Source organism: Pecten maximus, unplaced genomic scaffold (genome assembly GCF_902652985.1).
Source record: "Pecten maximus unplaced genomic scaffold, xPecMax1.1, whole genome shotgun sequence".
NCBI lineage: Eukaryota > Metazoa > Mollusca > Bivalvia > Pectinida > Pectinidae > Pecten > Pecten maximus.
The window spans coordinates 9,276-35,667 of record NW_022979505.1 but is presented as its reverse complement, the minus strand read 5'-3'; the positions used below and the strand labels follow the sequence as shown (position 1 = coordinate 35,667).

The 26,392-nt window shown below is 34.6% G+C and overlaps 2 protein-coding genes and 1 long non-coding RNA gene across 3 annotated transcripts; 2 read left to right on the top strand and 1 right to left on the bottom strand.

Annotated features, from left to right (window-relative positions):
* Positions 1-7,482: 7,482 nt before the first annotated feature.
* On the bottom strand, positions 7,483-9,508 carry LOC117318762. The gene is made up of 2 exons (XM_033873712.1): positions 7,865-9,508; positions 7,483-7,668 (listed from the first exon to the last, which is right to left on the bottom strand). Exons 1-2 carry the CDS (start codon positions 9,506-9,508, stop codon positions 7,483-7,485), a joined length of 1,830 nt encoding a protein of 609 aa, XP_033729603.1.
* A 12,708-nt stretch (positions 9,509-22,216) lies between these two features.
* Positions 22,217-22,541, top strand: LOC117318761. The gene is made up of 2 exons (XR_004530448.1): positions 22,217-22,322; positions 22,441-22,541. It is a non-coding gene; the product is annotated as an uncharacterized LOC117318761 (long non-coding RNA).
* A 2,388-nt stretch (positions 22,542-24,929) lies between these two features.
* Positions 24,930-26,019, top strand: LOC117318759. The gene is made up of 2 exons (XM_033873709.1): positions 24,930-25,101; positions 25,732-26,019. Exons 1-2 carry the CDS (start codon positions 24,942-24,944, stop codon positions 25,917-25,919), a joined length of 348 nt encoding a protein of 115 aa, XP_033729600.1. The 5' UTR covers positions 24,930-24,941; the 3' UTR covers positions 25,920-26,019.
* Positions 26,020-26,392: the final 373 nt, after the last annotated feature.

Genomic DNA, 26,392 nt, shown 5'->3' with positions numbered 1-26,392 from the left:
ATTGTCCAGTTTGTGCTGTTTTCTGTATCAAAGTGATATCTTATTACAAAACAAATGTCATTTTGTAGTTTGTCCTTATATCCTTATTTACTTGTAATCCCTGTATATCAAAGACAGACTACAGTAGATCCTGTTTCTTTCTGTACACATTAACTCTCAAATGGGTTTGTTGGACGATAAACCAATGTGGGATTTTCCTATTTTCGTTTTGTATATGTATTACATTATGGTAGTTGTTCATTCATAACAAGGATCCCCAACGGTCTCATTTTACCTATATTTAGACAACACGTACACGAACCTATGTAATAACTTATGTGTCAGTAGTATCAATGAAAACATTTAAAGTGACGTCATTGCTATCTGACAAGGATACAGCATTCTCTGACATGATCACACTCACTATTCCAAGATTCCAATAATCCTTAATACTATTGTTCTGCTCCTTACTGTTAGCCGACATCTGCTACAGTATCAATGCCATTGTCTACATTGTCCTGTTTTCCTTATACTATGCACCTGGACAATAAACCAATAAGGGATTTTCCTATTTTCGTTTTGTATAGGTATTACATTATGGCGTTTTTGAGTCGTTAACTCATAAAAATGATGTCTAATGACCTCATTTGGCCTATATTTAGCCAACACGTACACGATACCTTTCCAATAACTGATGTGTCAGTAGTTATCAATAAAAAACAGTTTAAGTGACGTCATTGCTATCTGACAAGGAACAAGGACTGTTCCTTATCATGTCAGTGCATGAAATATAACAAATTATCATTGTTGAATAAAACTATTTTTTATGCTCTTACATGATCACTTTTCCAAGATTTCAATAATCTCGAATACTATTGTTCTGCTCCTTATTAGGCCTAGCTAAATCGCAGTCTCGGTCACGTTCACTATTAGTAACGGCTGACACAAAAAAAAAAAAAAAAAAAATAACACCTGAATTAGTATTAAATGTTGAATTGACTTGATAATGAACTATATGTAACAATGCCCGAGATGGGTATATTACATTTATGCGATGACAGTGGTGTATATCCTCCCATCTAATAAATATATTAGTTAAAAGTAACATAAAGATGTCAAATATGTCCCTGACTTTAAGGCATCAATGAACCAAACATCCTGACTCTGTACAAGGTGATTGTGGTCTTGGGTGTTATATATCCTCACCCTTCAGTTAACTACAATGCGTACACACGGAAGCTGAAAAGCTGAAGTTTACGTTGTATAGTGAAATTTATATGACCTCAGCTTAATGTAAAGGGTATGTTTTCTATACATGGTATCAAGCCATTGTCACCATTGTATATCAATTAAGTTTTTCTGTCCTTTTGTCACTTTTTCCACCTTAAGAACAGCACGAAAAACCTGTAAGTTGAAAGTCTGGTTGGCCGGTTAGACTGACAGGTTATTTGTTAACTTAAGTACACACTGCCATAAAAGCCAACGAAACACATTATAACCAATCCATTTTTGTCAGTAGAATATGGAACGAATACCCGTGAATGCTTGATTTCAATCTAAAGTATGTTTGATCTTCAACCTTCAAATTTGAAAAGCAATTGCAAGCAATCATTTAAAGAAAAGAGCATTGTGTTGATTGGAAAAAGAAAATTGAAGTTTTTGCATGGAAACTGATTTTCTATATATAGCAACAGTGACTTTGACCTTTGACTTTCTTTTGACACAGGAAAGCAATTTTAAACATGTACTTTCAATAAGAAAGCAGTGTATCAAGTTTGAGTTCGACAGGCCCAAGGGAACTCAAGTTATTGCACGGAAATAAAAGTGTTGACGGACGGACGGCTAGACAGACAATGTGATTTAAATCTGGTTTATATTGTCAGCACATCCAAGTTATTACAGCTGATCATCTTATCATTTCAAAATGCGAAGAAAGGTTATTATATTTCATGATTAAAAAAATTATAATCTACCTGTGAGCTTAACGTAATTTAACCGGGATCCTGTATTACTGCAATACCTAGCGATACTGACCTACATTTAAAATAAAATATTGCTTTTTAAAGGGACACGAAAGTAATTGAAAGCAGCAAAACGCCTTTCTAATAAATAACCAGGACTTGCATGAAATCCTTACTATTCTTATACCCAAGGCTCTGTAATAAATGTAGCTCTTTTACAGCTAGATATCTACGGTATACATTCCCAAGCGGGTTTACTGGTTTGTACTCACGAGAAGATCGTATTTCACAGTTGAGGATCCGGTAATACAGTATTTAACTCTCCATCACTGTGGATTTGGGCGAATGGTAACCTGGAAAGTTCGTTGTACCGGCAAAGTTGTTTATCGCCCATGTTTTTTTTCCAGGAGATGTCATATTTCACACAATAGTGAACTGTCAATCACTGTGGATGACGTTTGTTGTGCAATTCTATATATTAAGAACATTCCATATTTTTCTCATGTTGACGTATTGACTCCGTAGTTGTATTTTCATAAATCAAGTTTCAATCACAATATTTAAAATGGAATATCTTGTATGGATGCTAGCAGTAGTCTCCTTCAGGATAAATACCCTTGTTTAGTTTGTCCTGTTGTCCGTATCGAGTGATAGTCTAATAACAACCATTGTCATTGACCACTGTCTAGTATTAGAACTAGTCTGTTTTACGTTTTAATCCTTCTATATCAAACACAGACGACAGTAGACCCTGTTTCTCTACACACTAACTCTCAATTGGTCTTTCTGTTGACAGTCGTTGCTATACACCCGAACAATAAACCAATGTGGGATTTTCCTATTTTCGTTTTGTATAGATATTGCATTATCGTGTTTTTGAATCGTTCATTCATAACAAGGATCTCTAACGGTCTCATGATCCTATATTTAGCCAACACGTACACGAAACCTGTAATAACTTAAGTGTGAATATATGAATAAAAAGAAAATAACGTCATTGTTGTCTTTCAATAATTAAGGAAAATTTATTGGATTGCATATATATATATATTATCCAGTAAGTAATAACGACGGTATAATCCAATATCGGAACTGGATCCTAACAAACAGATTTTCGTTGGATGTATATTACTACTGCTTTTCTTGACAAGGACTCTTTCCTTCTGACAGTATCCAATGTAGCCTGATCCACTGAGAAGCCATGCTTATTGTGTCGCTCTATAGTTATATTTCATCGAAACTAATCTTGCAAGTTTAAAACTGTTTTATTTGATTCGCTGATTCGCCCCTACTTGTTAATTTTCAGCTGTGTGTGCTTTATTATTTTTCTGAACCTGATGAGCCCTGGACTTCGTAAGTAAAGTCCTCAAAAGACTTTTCGTTGTTCATTTGTTTCGCCTGCCCCTACAGATGCTTTTGTCGCTCCGTTTCTATGGGGCGCCGTTTTACTATTTATTAACAAAACTGGATATCTATAATTCGAATTTAGGATATATCCATAATTCATTTCTGGATATCCATAATTCGAATTTAGGATATCTTAAAATGTTTTGAATGTAGGATATCCATATTACGTCTTAAGCACGATCAGCCTTTATACCCGAATTCTCCAGTTTATTGAATTTTAGCTGGTTGACGACGATAACTCCCAAATAGTTGTCATCCTCAACTTGTAGGCTCCTGGGTCAGGGCTGCCTAGATGCAGGTGTTTACATTTGGTAGAGTTGAAATTAAGTTTCCAGTCGTTTGACCTTATGTAGAGACTATCAATATTTTGTCGTAAAGCATTTTGGTCATCAAGGGAGTCGATTACTGGGATTTGAGTGTCGTCGGCAAATATTTGTATTTCTAACGACATCGGGTAGGTCATTAATGTAGATTAAAAAGAGTGTTAGCCCAAAAACACTCCATATGGAGATCCCACTTCTGACACCAATGTAATAAGATGATTCGCCGTTAATGGTTACCCTGTATTTCCTGTTTGTAAGATTTTTTTCTATCCAGCGTAGTAGTTGACCCTTAATTCCATATTCTGCTAATGTTTTTAGTATTCTTTGGCAATACTGTGTTTATTATCTAGATACTCCGTCCAGTTTTCTAATGCGCTAATTAGTTGTGCGACACAAGAGTGGTCTTTACGAAATCCAACTTGGCAAACAGTGAACATGTTGTTTCGTTCTATTTGTCCAAAAATTCATCTTTTACTATCCTGTAGTTTTCTGGCATTTTATGTATAGCCGTCTCATCTGCAATTTTTCCGTCTTGTGCGACGAATCCCTTATCCATAGGTTTTTCGAAATAGTTTTAAGAGGTTCCGCAGCGAGATCTGCAGTAGATTTCAATATAACTAATGGAATATTGTTTGGGCCACAGGTTTGTTAGATTTCAAGTATTTACAACATTGATCTTGATCTTGATTCTTGATTTGTGTTCTATCTAAATCCAGGGATTTGTTCTATATTTATTTTTTTTATATTCTCTTTGACAGGACATGTTTCCAGAAGGATTTACTGTTTATTTTTATGTTATCAGCATGCTGCTTTTCAAATGTTTTGATTTATTTTTATGTTATCAGCATGCTGCTTTTCAAATGTTTTGATTTGGTTATTTCCTTTTTAGCTTTCCTCTTTGATAAATTGTAATGTTGGATTTCTGACGTAGTGGGAGTTTTCCCACAATCTTCGCTTCAGTCGCGTTCCAAGTCCTTTATCTATACTGAAGAATCATGTTATCTTACAAAGAGAGCTAAAATAGAGGGAAAGAACTCTTACAGTTCGAGTTCCAAATTAATTCCCCTAGATCAAACGCCTTTACTGTTACAAAATATTATGTTCTTTCATCACACCCATAAAACAATACACAAAATAAAATTGGGATAACACAATTTTACCATTGGTGTGCTGAAAAATACCTCAGCATGGCGTTAGTTTCTCATTACAGTACCATAACTCTACATGATACAATTTAACACATATATATCAATATCACAAAGTATTACTAGCATAAAATCTCAAATGTTCAAGAACATTACACAGTGTACAATATTATGATACTACACTTAGTAATTCATCAACTGTATCAGTTGGTATATACACCCCAACTGTATAAAGCTGGTTATTTTTGCTCATCCTTGAAAATGTAAACCAAATATAACATGTTATCTACAGAATTATCAGCAGAGATTTCGCTCTTTATGAATAGTATATTTCTGATATAATATATCTGAGAAAAAAATTCACTAGCATTAGCCCACCGAAGATTGTGGGAAAAACAATGATGTTGTGCAATATAATCAAGATATGGCAAAAGAGCAATAATAATCAACATTGATAAATCAAGAGCTAGATAAAAGGTACATATTTTTGTTATACATTGCACACATGTATATATATGATATTGTTCAGTTGCTTACAGTTCACGTGCTGACTGTCCACTGTTATAAAATGGGTTTTTTTTCTTCAGAAAAGTCACTGTTAGTACTGATATAAGTTCATATCTAATTCAACGTTCTGTATGGAGTTGATTAACTGGATCTCAAAACATGTTGTAAGACTGGAACATTTTTAATTAAACTGTCAAACAAATGAAACAATGATCTAACATGGCGACGAAGGAACTCCTTTCCTTTGGAAATGAAAACAACTGTAAGAAGTGCCGGCTTTTTTCAACTTATGATGACGTCATCGTTTAATCAGAGTATAGGCCTACGTCTCATCAACCAACGCACAATTGACAAAAGTCATAAAATAACCAGAAACATATATAACATGTTTCTGAAACAACGAATCAAAGAAGATATTCACAAGAAAATGTTGGTTGTATCAATATCAAAACACAGAAAACTTCATCAGAATATAATTCTTCTTCGGAGAAGTCCAATATCATTTTTCAACTTCCCGCCAGAAAATCACATGGCGTGATGATGTCTGATGTCTGGCCGACGAGCCGAGGCTGACTCGCAGGCCAAACCGGCGAATACACAATAAAATATACAACCATATACACAACATTATAGAGGGAAAATCCAGTTTTCGACTATCATTTCTTTGATTGCTACTGGAATTCTTTCTAACTTGGTTAACATTATGACCACATCCTGGCCCTGACAGATCATCAGGGGCTGCTGGGCAGACCCAAAAAGGTCTAATTAACTGAAATATATTAAATAAAAACAGGTGACCGTAAAGGTCCATGGGCCTGTTGTTCTTTAATGTAGGCCAAAGATCAAAATGTAGGTCAGAGTGACCTACGATTAGTACATAACACACTGTCTCACCTAGGTAAAACCATGACCCATGTATGCAGTTTCAGTTCTTGAGTCATAAGGAATCAAGTCTGTGCCCCATCCCCGCATTTCGTCACATTTCACGTCCCGATGATGGATTAGTGCTGTATTAAGTCGTCTGGTGTTAACAAGTTCATGGTGAGACAGGAACGTGAAGAACACATCGTAGGAGAGCAGAGGGAGATCAAGTACATGAATCCTCCCGTTGGGTTTGTTAGCTCCGGCTGTAACGGGTATAGACAGAACTGTCAATGCTTGCTATACATGCCTGTGATATTTGTTTAGAAGAGTATACCCGTGCCACAGTAAAGCTGTTCATAACTGTCTCGATCCGTTACACTAGGAGCACCACCAGCGGAAGTGTCTATGATGAGATCATGTATACACATATTTCTAATGTATAATTCCCAATCTGGTAGTCATGTTCTTGTATATTCTGAGATTAGTGGTTTTTTTTTTTTACACTTTTGGGAGTACATCGGCGCTAAAAATAAAAAAAAGGAAATAGACTACGAGAATATTCTTAATTCACATTCTTTTTTTCGGAGCTAAAAGATATAGTGGATTTCTAACAATGCTGACATTTTTGAAGTCTGTTCCAATCGATACACAATCCCATGCCATAGCCTGGAGCTCAACAAGTAAACAAAGGAGTTCTTGTAGATTTCGCCATGAACTTTCACAAAGGAAAATATTGTTCAATTTAATAAAGTGGTCAGGGCAATGCTTCGCATTTTCCCACGTGGCCAAAATATTTAAACGCATTATGAAACAAAAAATGTATTTTTTTTAATTGTTCATGTACAAGAATTGGCTTCTTCCTGCTGACCATCATCTTTCGGCCCCGTATCATCCTGTCCAGGACATGATATAGAATCAAGGAATGGTGATGGGTATACAATGCAGACGTCATTTATCAATTTCCTTATAATATTCGTGATGTCAAAACTATGTCAACGTAATTCATTCAAATACTTTTTGATAACTCGCTCTTACCACAGGCGTCTGGTTAATATTCATGGATAAAAATATTAGTCCTCTTTTCATACTATACCAACCAGAAGCGGCGCCTGTGCTCTTACGGAATATTGTGTTCATATCAATCTTATAGAATATGTACATTTCAAACGTACAGAATACCATGTATATAACACAAGCACGGAATAATTTGTACATCATAACGTGTACATCTCACAATTACGGAATACGCTATTGATGTTGGTCCTTTACATAACATCAAAAATAAATTCTTTGTCATTATTGAGAATATTCGAGTCGTGCTATCCTCTCCATGGCAGGATTATAAAAATGATAATGTCTTGCACCACTCAGAGAGTCCTTGTATTCCCTGAGAGCACTACGTATGTCACCGACCATTTCGTAACAGATCCCTAAGAGATTGTGGACAATCCAGTATATACTTTCTCCCTGGTACTTATCATGCTTCACGGCCCGAATCGATCAGTGCTGCGTCACGTCTTCTTGTATCGTTAAGCTCATGGTTACACAGGAAGGTCAGGAACACGGCGTAAGGAAGTGGTGGGATTAGTAGTTTAGAATTACGGAGTTTCGTTAACTCTAGTTGTAAATGAACTGGACAGAAATTTGAAGATGTTTCTGTTAAAGCCATGTTTAATACAAATGCTTGCTGAAATTTGTGTAGAAGACTATACCCACGCCCACAGTAGAAATGTTCGTATCCGTCTCGATCCTTGACATGACCGCTATCAACGAAAACTTTCAACGAGGAGATTAGGTGTCCACACATTTCCAGTGTTTTCATGTAATTCCCAGTCTGGTAGTGATAGGTTGCCAACCTCAGCAGGCCTGGACTTGTACAAACTACAGCAAGTGGTGATATAAACTTCTTACATTTCCTAGGAGATTTATACTTCTGTTTGTTTCCTTCGAGAGGAGCTTGTTTATCAAATACCTCCATCCCTTTAAAAGAGAGTGCGCTTGCCGTACTAATGTAAGCAATGGATTCATCCATGTCTGTCTTTGATTTGCTCAGAAGTTTCAAAGCGGGCAGTACATCAGTTGTACAAAACAAAGGTAAGGACTGCGAGACTATTGTAATATCAGTTTCTCTTTCTGATTGTGCTGGTGTAGGCAGTACTAGTTCCCAGGCTCCATTTTTCACTATCTGAATACACTCTCCTATAGATGGTTGGAAGAATGTTCCTATTGATAGACAACCCCATGTCATATCACGGAGTTCAACAAGTAAACGAAGGAGTTTTTGTTGATTTTCACCATGAACTTTACCAAGGAACATATTGTTCCTGTTTATAAAGTAATTAGGACAATATCCTGCATTCACCCACGTGGCCAAAATATTTAAACACAGCATGAAACAAAGAAATGTATTCTTTTCTTCCCATAAAGATAAAGGTGTGTTTTCTACTGCATGGAGTATAGTTGTTTTGATAATATATGATGAGAGAATATCTGTATCCCCATATATTTGCTTCAACTTCCCGGATATCTGTTTTAAAAGATACTTGAGAAGACAGTACACTTGGAACTGGACATGACTGAGAGAATGAATGAGTTTGCGTTCCGCAGTCGGGAACGAAATTCTCCATTGTAGGAATGTGTAGGCTGACGTTTTATCTCCTACAGGGACGAGATAACAACCATCTTGTACTATTTGATCCCTCATACATTTATCCGCCCAGTTATATAATCGATGTCTACTCACCCACTCATTGCTCTCGCTTGGCCAACTAGGACATGCGAACGCACGCACTAAATCCATATCTGATTCTGTATATTTGCTCGACGTAGTAGTAGCTGGTCCATGAGTGGATACGGTAGTCTTAAATTGATCAATAACTTGATCTGATAACAACCGTGCATACATTTCACTTGATATAAAGTGTACATCTCCAACAGGTACAATCGCATTCAGCAAGTCTGAAGTGCACGTCCGTCCAATCAGCTGCAAAGTTACATAGCCAGGTCGGCTGTCGGTATCTCTCATAATAAATACCGTTTTATTAGCGATATCTGGTGTGATACTGCTTTGTTGGTCCGGACATATAACTACCACAGAGTTGTGAATAAGCATTTGATCTTGCTCCGAGCCCTTCATCATAATTCCTTCTGCTGAACTTCCTGTGGAAATCGTTTCTGATTTTGTCTGATCAGTGTTCCTTAACTGCTCAAGTATAAGTGTCAGCTTCTTCCTGACGGCCATCATTTCCCGGTTCCCCATCATCCTGTCCAGTACATAATATAGAATCCAGGAATCCTCGTACAGCTCTCCCTGGTCGGACATCTCAGTGATATGTCAAAAGCCCTATTATAAAATAGAAATAACTATATTAATATGAAGAGTAATTAATGATTGTTGGTGATGGCTGCTAAATCTTGATCTCTATTCATAAATGTTTATCATTTTCCTTGAAACAAACACAAAAGTAGATATTTTAATATTCATGATGTCGAACCTATGTCAATATAATTGATTCCAACACAATTTGATAACTACTATGGAATATTGGGTACATATCAATCTGTTGTATGTCATGTACATCACATATGTACAGAATGTCATATGCATCACACACATACGAATATCATGTACGTCATACATTCAATGTAACGTCCAGAGGATAAGCAATATTTTTATTACCGCGGCCATTAAGATAATCTAGCACCGATGTTTGTGAAATTTTGCATACATGTTTTTCAAATCAAGCGCTGAATTGAGTCGCAAATACTAAGGAGACGAAACCGAAGGCTCGTATCAGACTCTTTGTCATTTGTTGAATAATGACGTCATTGACCAGTTTTCATTGGCTTAAATTTGAAGCCCAAAGGTTATGCTGAGATGACCTCCAACGGGATATCGTCATATCTTGTATTGCAGTGTATCGTAGAGTATCGTAGAGGATAGGAATTTTCAAGTCTAAATCTAATTAGATTGGGAATATCATATACATTACACACAAACAGAATATCATATGCATCACACAAGTACGGCATATCATATGCACCACACAAGTACGTAATATCACATACATCACATAAGTACGGAATATCATGTACATCTTACAAGTACGGAATATGCTGCATATTTCTTAAAATAAATAATCATACAAACTAGTATGCAATTATGAGGTATTAAGTACATGTGTTAAATTTCTATTAGACGTAAGACTCATTGATTGTTAAGTATAAACCTTCTATTCCCAATACATACCCATAAATATTTCCTTAACCAAAAATTCCATTCTTACCGAGAAGGAACACTTACCTGAGGATTTAATTATATTATACAAAAAGATACAACAGGAAAAAGAAACTTGTCAAAAACTTTTCTTGGAAACTATGTCACAGCTAGATTACTGACAAAGACCTGAGATGATTACTTTGACAGTATACTCCGTGTTCTATTTTTAGTAACAACGACCTTGACCTTGACATCATGAATTTGGTATACCCCTATTCTAAAACCTCAAAACTCATGAGAGGTTCGGAGATAATTTCCAAATACAAAAATGCTACGCTAGGTTGAAGGACAGAATGACAACAATTACAGTAGGGTACTCGTCACGTGGATCTAAGACAAGGGAGTACGTTTTCTATACAGGGTGTCAAGCCATTGTCACCATTGTATATCAGTATATCAATTTGGTTGTTCTGCCTTTTGGTCACTTTTTTCACCATAAAAACAGCACGAAAAATATTTAAGTCGAAAGTCTGGATGACTCTGGTTAGACCGTACACTTTGCTATAAAAGGCAACAAAACACATAGTAACTTATAAATTTATAAAGTAGAATATGGAGCTAATACCCGTGAACACTTGATTTCTATCTAATGTGTGATCTTGACCTTTTTATTGCATGGAAACTTATTTTCTATATTTATCAACAGTGACCTTGACCTTTGACTTTTGAGACAGAAAAGAAATCCCAAACACGTGCTTTTGATAAGAAAGCACTGTATCAAGTTTGAGTTCGATAGGCCCAAGGAAACTCAAGCTATTGTACGGAAATAAAAGTGCTGACGGACAGACAGACGGACGGATAAGGTGATTACTATAGCGCACTTTTGTGCTGGGCCCTTATTATATGATGGTATCAATTTGTGTCTGAAATAGGTTACAATTACGTGCAGTGATTGTGTTTAAAAGTTTGTGTCATTGAAAAGGTCACAATGATTTGATGGTGTTAATTTGTTTTATGGAATAAGGTCACGATTATGTTTTTTACACAGCGATCTTATATAAAATGAGATATTTACACAAAATATGGTTTGTATTGTCAGCACATCTTCTAAGTTATTACAGCTGATCATCTAATCATTTCAAAATTTAAAGATAGGTTATTAAATTTCATAATGATAAAAAATTATAATGAAGATACCTGTGTACTTAACGTTATTTAACTGGGATCCTGTATTACTGATGTATTTACAAGTATTGCTTTTTAAATGGCGCGAAAGTAACTGAACGTAGCATAACGCCTTTCTAATAAATAACCAGTACTTGCATATAATCCTTACTCTCATTTTAAACCAAAACACTGCAATAAACTTAGCTCTATTACAGTTAGATATAGATTTATCGTATACATTCCTGTGCGGGTTTACTGGTTTGTACTCACGGGAAGATCGTATTTCACTCTCCATCACTGTGGATGTGGTCGAAAGCTAACTTGGAAAGTTCGTTGTACCGGCAAACTTGTTGTTGTACAATCCCACATCACAAATCTTGTTTATTAGGAACATCAGATATTTGTTCTCATGTTGACGTCAGGATTCCATCTCATGTTGACGTCAGGATTCCATCTCATGTTGACCTATGGATTCCTCGTCTATACTTCCATGTATCAAGTTAAAATATTTACAATGGATTTTCTTGTATGGCTGCTAGCCGTAGTCTGCTACAGTATCAAGACCATTGTCTAGTTTGTCCTGTTTTCTGTATCAAAGTGTTAATATCTGATTACAAAACAAATGTCATTGTCTAGTTTGACCTTTTGTCCTTATCAGTCTGTTTTACATGTAATCCTTCTATATCAAACACAGACTACAGTAGACCCTGTTTCTGTACATACTAACTCTCAATTGGTTTGTCGGACAATAAACCAATGTGGGATTTTCCTATGTCAAATACGTCGTTGACTTTAAGGCAATAATGATCCAAACATCCTGACTACGAACAATGTGATTGTTGTCTTGGATGTTACATATCCTCACACTTCAGTTAACTACAATGTGTAGCTACGGAAGTTTTAAAGCTGAAAACCTGAAGTTTCCATTGTATAGTGCTTATATTACAAAAATAGAAAATGTGCATAAAGGTCAACAGGTGGGTATTTAAAATGTATGTGGGAAACTCCAAACGTACGCTAGTGAGGTGTATCTATTGATTCCTCGGTATTGCGGTAAATACCTTCACTGACGTTGGATGAATTTTAAGAACATGTAAAATTTTCAGTTTCACACATGGTAGCGTTCCCCTTGTTTTTTTTCCAGTTTGTAATTACATGTAGCGACTTTGTGTTTGGTATTAATATTGTTAAGTTATTTGGTAAAGCGGTTTAAACCAGGGGGTTGTGAACTACAAAGTCGGAATAAATCGTATGATACCGGTTCGTTAGAAATAGGCGATATTCGAGATATTTATTTATCGTATAGTCCGTAAATGCATAAATTATTGACAAGCGTGATAGTGTAGATATTTACCGTATCATGAGGGACGGGCAATCGGGTAAACATTCCGCTGTGATCAAACGAAATGGAGAAATAGATAATAAAAGATTGAATATTCTTATCTAAATGTTTGATGATGGAAAATCCATCGACACTGATATCATTGTTCCTTATTTACAGCCACAGACATTTGTTTTATATAAAGGTCAAACAGAATATCATATACATCACACACAAATATAATATCATATACATCACACACAAATATAATATCATATACATCACACACAAATATAATATCATATACATCACACACAAACAGAATATCATATACTTCACACACAAACAGAATATCATATACATCACACAAAAACAGAATATCATATACATCACACACAAACAGAATATCATATACATCACACAAAAACAGAATATCATATACATCACACAAAAACAGAATATCATATACATCACACACAAACAGAATATCATATACTTCACACACAAACAGAATATCATATACATCACACAAAAACAGAATATCATATACATCACACACAAACAGAATATCATATACATCACACAAAAACAGAATATCATATAAATCACACACAAACAGAATATCATATACATAACACACAAACATAATATGAAATACATCACACACTAACAGAATAGCATATACATAACACACTAACAGAATAGCATATACATAACACACTAACATAATATCATATACATCACAAACAAACAGAATAGCATATACATAACACACTAACATACGGAATACCGTGTACTTCATACATGTACAGCATAGCATATGCATTACACCAGTACCCATAATTATTTCCTTAACCAATAATTCCATGGTTACCAAAAAAAGAAAACTTACCTGAGGTGGGAACATTTTATAAAAAAAAACAACACTAAAAATAGAATTTGTGAAGAGCTTTTCTTGGAAACTATGTTACAGCTAGATTATTAACAGGGACCTTAGATGATGAATTTTGAATTCCGATTCGTTAGAAATAGGCGATATTCGGGATATTTATTTATCGTATAGTCCGTAAATGCATAAATTATTGACAAGCGTGATAGTGTAGATATTTACCGTATCATGAGGGGCGGGCAATCGGGTAAACATTCCGCTGTGATCAAACGAAATGGAGAAAATTGATAAACGATTGAATATTCTTATCTAAATGTTTGATGATGGCAAATCCATCGACGCTGATATCATTGTATCCTTATTTACAGCCACAGACATTATTTTATATCAAGGCCAAGTTTTACTTCCCGCTATCGGTATCATTGATGTTATATTACCCGATATGTACATATTAGATAATATCTGAGATGTTTCATTGAAGTTAAGTTTCAATAGAAATACACTTGGTCAAGACGGAATGATAATACATTGTACAAATACTTTTGTTCTTTTGCTTTCGTGTAAGTTTTAATTAACAAACCAAAGGTTTTGTTTGAGATTTTTTAGTGAGTTCAGCGTTGACTCTCCAAACATCATGTGCTATATATTAGGATATTTAAATTAAAAGTCAACTTATAGTAAAAACCATTTGATATTACATCGGGACGTACATCTTTATCATCGAAACATTTTGATCTATATTTGGATTTGTTTAATTATCTATTTATCTTGATTGATATTTCAATTGATACAAGTAACTGACTGATAGGGAGCCACATACAATTATGGATCAGAGAGGATTTTATACTTTGATTGAGAAATGTTAATCTAGGGAAGAACTGATGAACAATAAATATGCACTAGAAAGTAAACCGTACTCAACGAATTAATGATTATATATGTTACCTCTTGAGAATTAAATGCGAAAATAGCATTTTTTTTTTAAATATTTTCAACTTACGAAGAACGTGAAGACAAAGTTTTGTAGTTCATTTTTATAAGCAATTACAATAGCAGTATAAATGAGCCTTTCACAGTGTTTTTCACTGATGAAAAAGTCAATTTTTAATTCGTGCCATTTCAAGGTGGAACGGTTCTGTGACGTGATAAAAAGTATTAAAAAAAAAAAAAATAACAAAAAAACAGCAAAACAAAAAAGCGGTGAACAAAGACTTGTCAATTGTATAGAAGAGCTCATTTCAACTATTCAACAGGTGAAAATGACGATGAAAAGTCCTTCAGTTTCACCTATAGGTATATTGAGCTTGAAACCAATACCTCGGTATCTAATTATAAACTGTACCAGCAGGTTTTCTATTTCTAGATACTGACATCCTTGTATTCCGACCTACGGTATTAACATGACTCAGTTGATTAAATTGTTCACGACTTGTTCCCATAATCATGATTACAGTGAAAAAGTGTAACAGCAGAAGGTACCCGCATCCACGGACCTAAGTGAAAATCGCACTATATCTTATCTAAATAAGCGTGAGTGCGATTTTCACCTAGGGCCGAGGATGATGACGACCAGGGAAAACTTTTCATTGTCGACATAATCATGATCACCCGTCACGATCTCATTAAACCATTATATTGTCTTGTGCGATACAAAGTCAGACGTGTTCGATGCTTGTCGGTATGCCCATTTGGTATGTTGTCAACCCTAACAGATTATTATTTAACCTGGATCTGACCTACATTAGTATAACGCACACAAGTACAAATACCAAATGATCTTCTTATATACTATTAAAAGCGTTTTACACAGCAAGAAGACTGTTTTCGGGGAAAATGTTCAGCTGCCTCGTCTGAGGTAAAAATGCGGATTCCTGAAAAAACCCTAAACTCTACAGGTCAACTTTTTGTCTTCAAATCAGTCTTCTAACTCTATAAAGAAGTCTTAATTGTTTCCAATAGGAACATTTTGTTCAGGAACAATTAATTTATTTCATCAGTAAAGTCCAATATATGTGATATATGCATATCAGTGATGTATATGGACGTAAAACAAAGATTGGCAGGTTTTAGAGATTTTTAATGTCCTCAACACTAGATGGCTTTAATTCTTGATTACTTTCGGGCTAAAACATATAGACTAAACGTAAGTTCCCTGTTTTGTCTATTGTATACCAAAGGATTATCTTGTATCAAGATAAATGACAAGATATAGGAAATGAGAATAATATCCAGATATTGAATCTTTTCGTTTCCAGCGGAAATAGATTGTTATACATAGGTTACCATAATGTAGGTCAGCGAATACAGTTAACCTGGAGGAGCTCATGTCAGTTTTATTTTTGTTTAGAAAAATAATAACATTTTTGATATTATAAAAGTATTCTTTAAATAACATGATATAAATTATTCACACACCTCAACATCAACATTCAAATAAAGTTTTGATTTTTTCAAATGGCTAAGTTTGTTCTAGCATGTTCTAAATTTAGCTTACAATAATTTACATTACATTTACAACTACGTGTAATACGTAAACGATCTCAATCTCTCCCAGAGTTCATTGCGGTCCATGACTCAATGCATTCTGGGACTTTACCCATTAATTAGATAAAACAAATTGCGACTTCGCATTGCCACTTTAAAAATAATCGTTGATCCTTATACCGTTTATGGCAGCAACGCTGGTCTCTCGAGACGAGCAATAAACTTTTTAAAGTACAACCGAAACTTAAAACATCAACACCAAGTCGGAAGGATCGTAGAGAGGAAATTGTCCTCTCTCAGCTCCGTACCGGGCACACATATCTTACTCATTCGTTCCTTTTGAAACGAGAGGATCCACCGGTGTGTTATGCATGTGATGCTCTATTCACAGTGGAGCATTTTTTTAATAGAATGTTCCGATTTCAAGCACATTCGTGATAAATACTTTCGAGTCCCGGATATGAAAACCCTTTTCAGTTCCGTGGATTCGAAAACAATATTTAGCTACTTGAAAGAAATCGATCTATTTTATAGATTTTGATGTCTTTTACGTTACTCTCTTTGACGTTCTATTTATATCACAAAGTTCACATAATCTATCCGTACATATATATATTATACCATTTTTAACCAACTTTTTATCATAATGATCTAAATATACAATACGAATGCTTTTATAAATGACCAATTTTATCTGATTTTAACGTTAAAAATAAAAATAAAAACCATAGTATATTGTTTGGCCCTAAATGACCCTAGTTGTCGATGGGCCGTAAAACATAAACAAACAAACAAACAAATATACCGTTTAACATTCATATTCAAATACAAGTCATTTTAGAAAAAAATATATACAAATGGTATGGCAATTATACAGTTAATGACACATTCATTGCAGCAAATTGATAAAAAAAACTATACATAGTGTAGAAGACGGGGACAAGAAATCCTGCCGGGATCCTGGCGTCCTCTACCATATAATTGTTATTGGTAACAATTGATATTAGTTTGTGGACTATTCTTTACACTTCTCCCCTCTTTCCTCTTAAATATCTGTTCCAGTACATAATGTATTATCATGATATGATTAGTTCTTCTTATTTCCTTGAATTTAACTAAGCTTAGCTGTGGATTATGAACCTATAGATGAAATAAGGGAAAGATCCATAAAAAACAAACAAAAATGCTTCCCCCTCACTCTTAAAATTGAAAAACTGTATTATTGTATCAAAATGAATACAATTATAGACTGTTAATGAGGGTCCATTGCAGAAGAAAAAATCAGCTATACGAGGCAATTATTTAATTATTACTGTATCTTTAACTAAATTTATCCTTTAAGGTGTCAGTCCTTTTCAGATATTGACATAGCTGATATTATATGGTAACAGTTAAAACAGGGTCGAACAGTATCCAGGGAAAGAGTTAGATTTGACAAATTTGACTAAATCTATAAATAATAACCCAGGTTTTGGGTTTGTACCCTAGAGTATATCCCAGCTGGAAGGCATGCACTGTCATTTACTCAAGCGTAGCCCACAGATTGTCATACTTGCTATGGCTTTAAAAACCTTGCAGCCTGTTGACATATATATATATAGAATATTAAATGATTTAATATAACATATATTTCAAGAGTATGACAGAATATCGATATTTTTTCGAGTGCGATGCACTAGCGAAAAATATCTAAATACTCTTACGAGTGAAATATATGTTATATCTAACAGGAAACATCAAAAGATTAATCGTGTCAAAAAGTGCGAGGATCAGTAATGACGTCATCTCTTTGTGACGTTACTACACGTCAACTTAACAATGCCATTTTGAAAGGACTGATCAGCGCAATTAAGGCGTTATCGGAGAATCTGTGTATGAATAGTAGGTATTTTGTCAAAAACTAGTCTGAAAATTTCAGAAATACAGCAAAATAATAAATTGATCTATCTCTGCTTCGATTGAAAAATCGTTTCAAAAAGTTTCAATGAGGTGAATACAAAGGTTCGCTCTGATTAGTCAAAAACTGAAAACTTATATTTTCACTACAAAATCTTATATTTTCACTGCTCATCGCTGTAGTGAATATATCTGTTTTATTAGTTTGAAAAGTTTCTATATTTCACTGGCAAAAAAACAACAAATATATGAATTCACAATTAGGACGGTTCTAGTGAAATATTCAACCAACTCACAGAGAAAATCCAGTTTGTCGAACAAGGATGAATAAAAACAGAGAATACAATAACAAAACCTTAATTATAACTCAAAATCAATAAAAAGCGGGTAGATACAACGTAATACATATTGGGTATCCAAGATGACAATGAGCGTTTACCCTATATCATCTGCTGTTTAATTCAGAGGTCATATACTAAATTTACGACTTTGACAAAAACAAAATTCTTTAAGTTGCCATTGAAGGAAATATCTATATCAGAACGAGTGATTTTCAAAAATAATTATCTACGGTGTTGCATTCCATTGTAAATCACCGATACCAGGGAGATGACTTTTTATATACCGAGCCTCTCCAATGTAAATCGAACAAGAGACCCATGACCCTTGACTGTCATCTGAGATCTGATACGTACATAGATAGTTGTTTATCTAAAATTAAGATCTTAACACATTTGACAACTGTGACCTCAAAAGTAGGCTTAACGATCATTTGAACAAACTGGGTGGCCATCACCACAGCATGTTTCTAGCTTAATGTCATGAGCTGGATATATTGGTTATTGAGTTGAGTTGTTCGTTTGAACAAACTTGGAAACCTTTATAGAGGCGTATTGCTGACCTAATATAATGACCCCGGGCCTCTTGCCAAGGAGAAGAAATCGGTTCAAGATCTAAACACATTTGATCTATGTGATCTTGAAAGTAGGTCCGGGTCGTTCATTTCAACAAAACTACTAGTCATTATCTTAGATTACTACTGAACAATATCATGATCTTATGAATCTTGGTTATTAAGAAGTTGTTTTAAGATTTTAACACATTTGATTCATGTGACCATACAGATAAATTAATGTTGTCATTTGAACAAATCTGGTAGGCCTTCATCACAGCATTCTACTTACAGTTTGCTTATTGAGGAGGAGGTGTTTAAAGATTATAACACAATTTGCTCCTATGACGTTGAAAGTAGTTCATTAATTTGAACAAATTAGGCAGCCCTTCAGCCAAGCATGCTCCTTGCAAAATAGTATGACCCTGGACGTTTTTGTTTTTCGATAAGAAGTGGAAAATATAAACTGTTTGCGATCAGAAGACGACGCAAAAAGACGACACTCGATGGACAAATGCGATCGTAATACCAGTAGCTCTATTGAATCTCAGGACCTCAAGTGACCTAAAAATCACAATATAATTAGATAATGTGTGGTTAAAATATCAGTATACTTTAATATAGATTCATGTTGGCAAATCAACCCCTTCCCTAATACTAGTTGGTAACGACTTTGTACGGACCAGTACTAACAACACAGTCTGTCATTATGCATCATGATGGAAACAAGGATATTTTCATATAGAGTGAATTTTTGTCTTTAATGCTATTTCAACATGGGGACATTGTGTTGTATGAAACTTTTGGATAACTATCCACATCCGGTCTCCGGAAAGGTAAGGAGTGTCTGTTACAAAATTAGAGCTAAATACGGGAAGCAACGTGTTCAGAAGCTAGAGAGAGGCAGAAAGAACCCTACATTTTCAGTTTAATGTTCAAGATGTTGCAAATTATCTGGATAGTGAAATAATTTGTATTCGTGAGGAATCATCATTCCCTAGGGAACTCAAATATTTCTCATTTGTATCATTAAAAAAATAGCGTGTAATTATGTATAAAGAAACGCCAGCCATCTCAATATTATAATCTTTTCTAGAAATTTTCTTTTTAATCAAGAAATTATCGATTTTAGTTCCATTTTTAAAAAATTATAAATGTGCCATTTATGTATATTCTTTCACTATATTGACTTTATTATTGCTTAACCTGGTACTTTTTTATTATCATTTCAAATTCTTCGCTATCGTTTTTCTAAAATTTAAATGTGTCAATCACGGAGTTAAGATATTAATCCTTTACACTGTATTGACTAATTATTGATTATCTCCCCTTTCTTACAAAATTTGCTACTAATGTCCTACACACACAACCTTTAATGGTCATGTGATCATGAGTAGCCGTGAAAGGGGGGGGGGGGGGGGATAATGTGTGCAGTGGAGTGTGGCAGTAAGTGATATATTACCAGCACTTTTCCATTGTGAGAGGTAGGAAGTATACAGTGCCTGACCTATATGGACCAGGACCGACGCCGCTACACCTCACTCTCACTAGGAATAGGTGAGTAATTTTCAAATGTTGTATTGTCACAATATTGGTATTATATATATATATTAGTAATAGTTGTTATGATTAAATATTATATTATCTTCTATACAACTTCTGAATGATCATTATTCAAAGGAAAGTAAGAAGAGAGGACAAATACAACGACATATTACTGTATGTTGTATTCCGGAGTTTTTGTATGGTCCACCTGTTCCTGTTGTGGCGATACGTTATCAAGTCAGAACAAAGAAAAGTTGTATGGCATATATTGTATTTGATATTTTTCATTTATTTATATTATAGCAACATAATGGCAAACGATATCAAGCAGAAGTTGGTGAAAGGTCTGACATCGAATCCTCGGCATATCCCTATGTGGTACAATTACGATTATGTCGGTTCTCAATTGGAGTTTAAATCAATAATGGAAAATCCAGATTCCTATTCAGTAAGGAGCCAGATGTCTGTTCTACAACAAAACGTACAGGTACTTGATTCCCAATTTAGTCTTCCATAAATAGGTCTACAAAAAGATGTACACATTAAAGTAAGATTTTGCACTTAAGCGAAACAGAAAGTAAACAATATTTTATTTGTGGATTTTACATGATACATTGTCACACTGATAATTGGTCAAGTTCTGGCTGTTTAAGAAGTGATGGTTATCTTATACAATGGCGACGTGAATAAAGAACCAAGAGACAAGTAAACCTCATACCTAAGTTTGTTAACTTACATTGATTTAATGAGACTGTTTGCGCTGTTCCGCGATATTGGAGATGCTTGGCCTTATATATGTTCGTCCAAATCGCGTGTATAATTCCAAATTATAACCCTAGTTTGAATTTTTCGGGAAGAATTTGTGCTGTGTTGCACAAGGTACAATGCACCCGAGAACAGGAGTGCCGATAGCAACTGACATGACCGACGTTGAGTTATTCTTAGGTTTAGATTTATATTATCTAATGTGTTATCAATAACGATTGTCATAGACATGACAACATAGCGTTTTTGCTCTACAGCTCATGAATATACTTTTGCTTTAAAAGTCAATATAAATTTTAGGTGCTCTTTCGCCAAATTCGTAGTTTTAAGAAACCATTTAAGAATTGTTATATATGTGATCCATGTGAGCTTCATAGTAAGGAAATGTTATTGTTTGCCGTAAAAATAAAGTTCGAGTCACAACCTCATGTGTATGGGTCATTCCTTTGTATTCTATATAGAGTAAATTACATCGTCATGTACGTTTGTTACACGGGAGCAACACATAATCAACATAATGCTTGTTAAAAAAAGACAAACGTAACTTAATTAATTCAATTTCCTCTGATGAAACTTAACCTTTGTAAAAATCATAGTTTAATTAATTCAATTTCTTTTGATGAAACTTAACCTTTGTTGTTGAAACACTTGTATCTGTGACTTAAGTTTCGGGAACACATATTTTTGAATGATTGTTTTTTAAAGATGAAACATTCTGATGTAAACGACAGTACCATACGGCATACATTGCTTCATCAATCCATTTGTACAAATGTTTAAAGTTATACAATAATTTGCTTACGTATACTATCTTTTAAAGGAAATCATACCAAACGTTCCTGACAATCTAATTCTGGCTGAAATAGGAAGTGGAAACTGCTCTAAAACTAGATATGTGATCAATGAACTGCTGAAAGGCAGCAAACATTACTTTTCTATCCAGAGGACATTTCTGAAGGTATGTGGATCAACATATAGGTCAAAATTATAAATACCATTCTGTCTGAAGAACTGATACTGCTATATTTTTATTTTATTTTGTTTATTTTATTTTCATCTAAAATACTGTTTTACAGAGTTTCTGTCAAGAGCAGTGACGGAATTGTCCAAGGAATACGGCGAGTCACTTATAATTCGACCTATATTTGCGGACCACGAACAAGGAATGGAGCAACTTGAGTAAGTCTTGACAATAATATGAATTAAACAATTGTGCATTATCATATTTCATAAAAGCCACATAGACACATATTTGTATTGAAGTAATTGAACAACCACTCGCGCAACTAAATTCGTCTATTTTGATCAGCCGTCAGCTAAAATCCTTTCGTTTCCGACGGAATCAATTTTCAAATATATGAAATATGAACACCATCTTTAGCATTTAACTGATACATCTATTCTATTAAGATCTGTTTATCATTGAAACTTACACAATTTCTTATATTCCTTATTTTACCGTTATAAGAGTTCCGTCATATTCACTGATATACTGCTTTGCTCTAAAGAAGAGGAGAGAGCAGCTGCAGCATATGTTGCTTGTAATATTCACCGACTTTTGGTTTCTACCTAAGTGTAATACAAAATGTTGAAATTGACCAAAAATAGAACTGCAAGTCAGAAATTTATTCAATATTCTGAAAAACCTTCTTATACCAACGACATAAATACAACGGCTGGCATGAAATGTATTTGTTTCAGAGAGGTTAAAGGTACCAAGTTAATTATATGGTTCACTGGTCTGCTCAACCTATCATATGATGAACAGGTCCATACTCTCAGGAAACTTTCTACCATGATGACAGGTACGTTCAAATATCACACAGTTATGCGAAAAGGAGAAGTGCGTATGTACTACTGGCTTATTCTATGTATAAAGCTAATGCTTGAAACAGATAACATAACATATTCTTGTTGGATATAACATTAATATAAATGATATTTATCAATGAAAAATTATAAAGTTTGCATCTATATTAAGTCACTTGTTACTAACTGTCAATCCTATTTTTTCTTATTATGTGCTTTACAAACATTTGTGAGTAATGAAAACAGTTGTATAGCTGAATCTGCCATATTTTTTGTTGATTCACAGACAAATGCAGGCTTGTGTTTAATGCCGACATCACCCTAGACAAAAATGTTCTCTTAAAGGCTTACAATGACCAATCTGGTAAGAACGTCATAGAAACTATGTCTCAATAGTTGATATGCTAAGGAATAATTGGGTGATTTTGACCGATATTTTGGTTTAAGACTCGTTATTTCCGACATACAATGCAACAGATGAGAGTAAAATATTAATAAAATGTACATTAGCAGGTTGACCATTGAAAACGTACAAGGTATTCACTTACGACACTCGTCATGTAAATCAAGGTCAAGGCCTGATTATCCCTGACATCTAGTTCCAATCGTCAACACATTAGCCATGCAATATTCATATTTGCAATCATATCACGCCTACCAATTCCTGATCACCTATGATTTTGCTTTGCGTGTTTAAATTTTCCCATCCACGGTCGAGGACTGAGGATCCCTGACAGAAGTGGACAGTATTAAATATTACATAACAATGTTTACGGACATCGATTTTCAATATATAATTTATACCAAACTGATTCACCACAACGCTAGGAATATTGAGAGCAAAACTATATAAAATATTGAGCTTAGGATTTCCCTTTGTCTATTTAATTTACCATTTGCTTGACCTTCACGATTTCTCACATCCCATAATAAATAAGGCTTTATAATAACATAATGCATAATTGCATCCAAAATATTGATTGATGAAAGGTTACAGTCCAAGCACTGTCATACAGATAGAACGTAGGACTGCTGCCGCCATTGCATGATCGTAGGAGGTGACTACTTAAGGCGTTTATCTTTCCCCTAATCCTTATGTCTACCTCAACACTTTTAGTCTTTAGTTGAGTGTTAGTCCTTGTTAACAAAGCTTTGGGTTATACCAGGGTCCCTTAAATTATAGTTTCTAAAGCTTACCGCTATGGAGTGTACCCTCTTAGATGACCTCGGTAGTACAGCACTATAAAGTCGGTATCAATCCCGTGCAATCACAAGGCGACAAACAACATACACATCCTCTCACGTTAAATAATACTTTACCAAATTAACATCTTAGCAACACCTAAGCTCATTTATACCAATTAAATATGATAAAACGTTAAAGTCAATAATGGTTGTTATTTAACAATTATTAGCTCGCTTCCTCGAAGTGCAAGTGAGCATATGGCATGGTGCAGCGCTCCGGCATCAACCTGTCCATTCATACGACTTAATAATCACGTGGCATAGAGGCTTGCTATTTGGCTTGTAGTATGGGTGAATAAAGGGCTGCCAAGTTTGTTCCTAGTATTGACTTTGGCCTGAATTCAAGGTCAAATGGGCGAGGACGTTCAACACTAATGAAAACAATGCAAATCACGAAAAAAATGGGGCATCAAAAAGGCTAATCTGACTTTGATTACAAACTTTGATTTTAATAGATAAAACATCAAACTCTTCGAAGTTAAACATATTTTTGTATTTTCTGACAGGCCTGAGCAGAACGTTTATGCAAAATGGTCTTTTGCGACTAAACAGAGAACAAGGAAGTCATATTGACCTGACAAATTTCACGTTTGAGGTAGATTTCATATCCGACACCAATCCCCATTACATGAGCTACGTGAGAACCTACATTACGGCTAAGGAAGATATCCGGTATCCGATACGTAAGTAAGATTTTGTCCATAATGAATGATAATGTATGGTAATATATTCTAACAAACATATTTTTAAGAAACTGTAAACGTATAAAGAAACTCTTTAACTTTTAAGTGGTAGTGGACATACGATTACAAACGATGACTATTCGCATTCCAATGGATTGTATAAAAGATTCCCACAAAAGAAAAGAATATTTAAATATTTATAAGGATTAACTTGAATATTTCTTGCGTTATGGAGCTATGAATAATATCATTACTAAATTTCCTGTATGAGCGTTACAAACGGCGTCGTCATATTTCACGTTATAGATGATTACATTTCCCAGGCAATAAAAATGCTTCTCAGAAGTAAGATCAAATGATAAATATAGCAACATGTACAGTTAATATCGAAAAATGAATAAGTGAATATGAAAGTGTATCTTACAGCTGTTTCAACCTTCTATGACTCGTTAGTGATGCTAATTGCTAAAAGTGTCGATAGCCAGAAGGGAACTCAGTAAAACCAAAATGGGCACCACCAAATGTTAATCTATAACAAGAAGCTATATTTACCCCTCCATTTAATCATATTCGATATTGTCTATAGTTAATGTTTAAAGGCCACATTTGCTTTACAATGTTACCTTATAGCTGGACTCGGGATAGATTTGGTGATGGGAAAGGGTGAAAGACTTTACTTACATGAAGGTGAAGGATACAGCTGTAAATATACTCTGGAACAATTACAGAATATTGTGGAGAAAGCCGGACTTCGCCTGGAGGACACTTGGACAGATAACCAGCAGCACGCTATTTTCTGTCGGTGTACTACAGTATAAACTGAGAGTTCGTTGTTGCCTATTCTTTAAGAAAAAAACATTACAAATATGTTTCCTCAAAGATATTGCCTTACAAAGATACTGTCAGGCGAACTATAAAACTATTTTTGCTTCCAAAGTATTTTATTTTATTTTTATCAAGCTTCCAGAATATTGCTAAACCTATAAATGTCCCCCTACCGGCCGCTGCTAGCTATTGTTGTCCTTTGCAATTGTCTTCAGTTTGATGCAAATACATGAAGAAATGAAGCCTCTAGAACACTGACAATGCATTTTTATAGTCCCCCTGACCTTGACCCAACAACCCTTAAACTGACACATGTCCAAGATATCATGGTCATTAATTAATGTGTGAATGAATCCACTATAGTGAAGTAATTGTACACGTTTTGAGTAAATGGCAGCGCTATTCATTTCTTTGGGGAATTTTATGAACTGAATACGTATCATTCGAGTTCAACAGTTCCAAACAA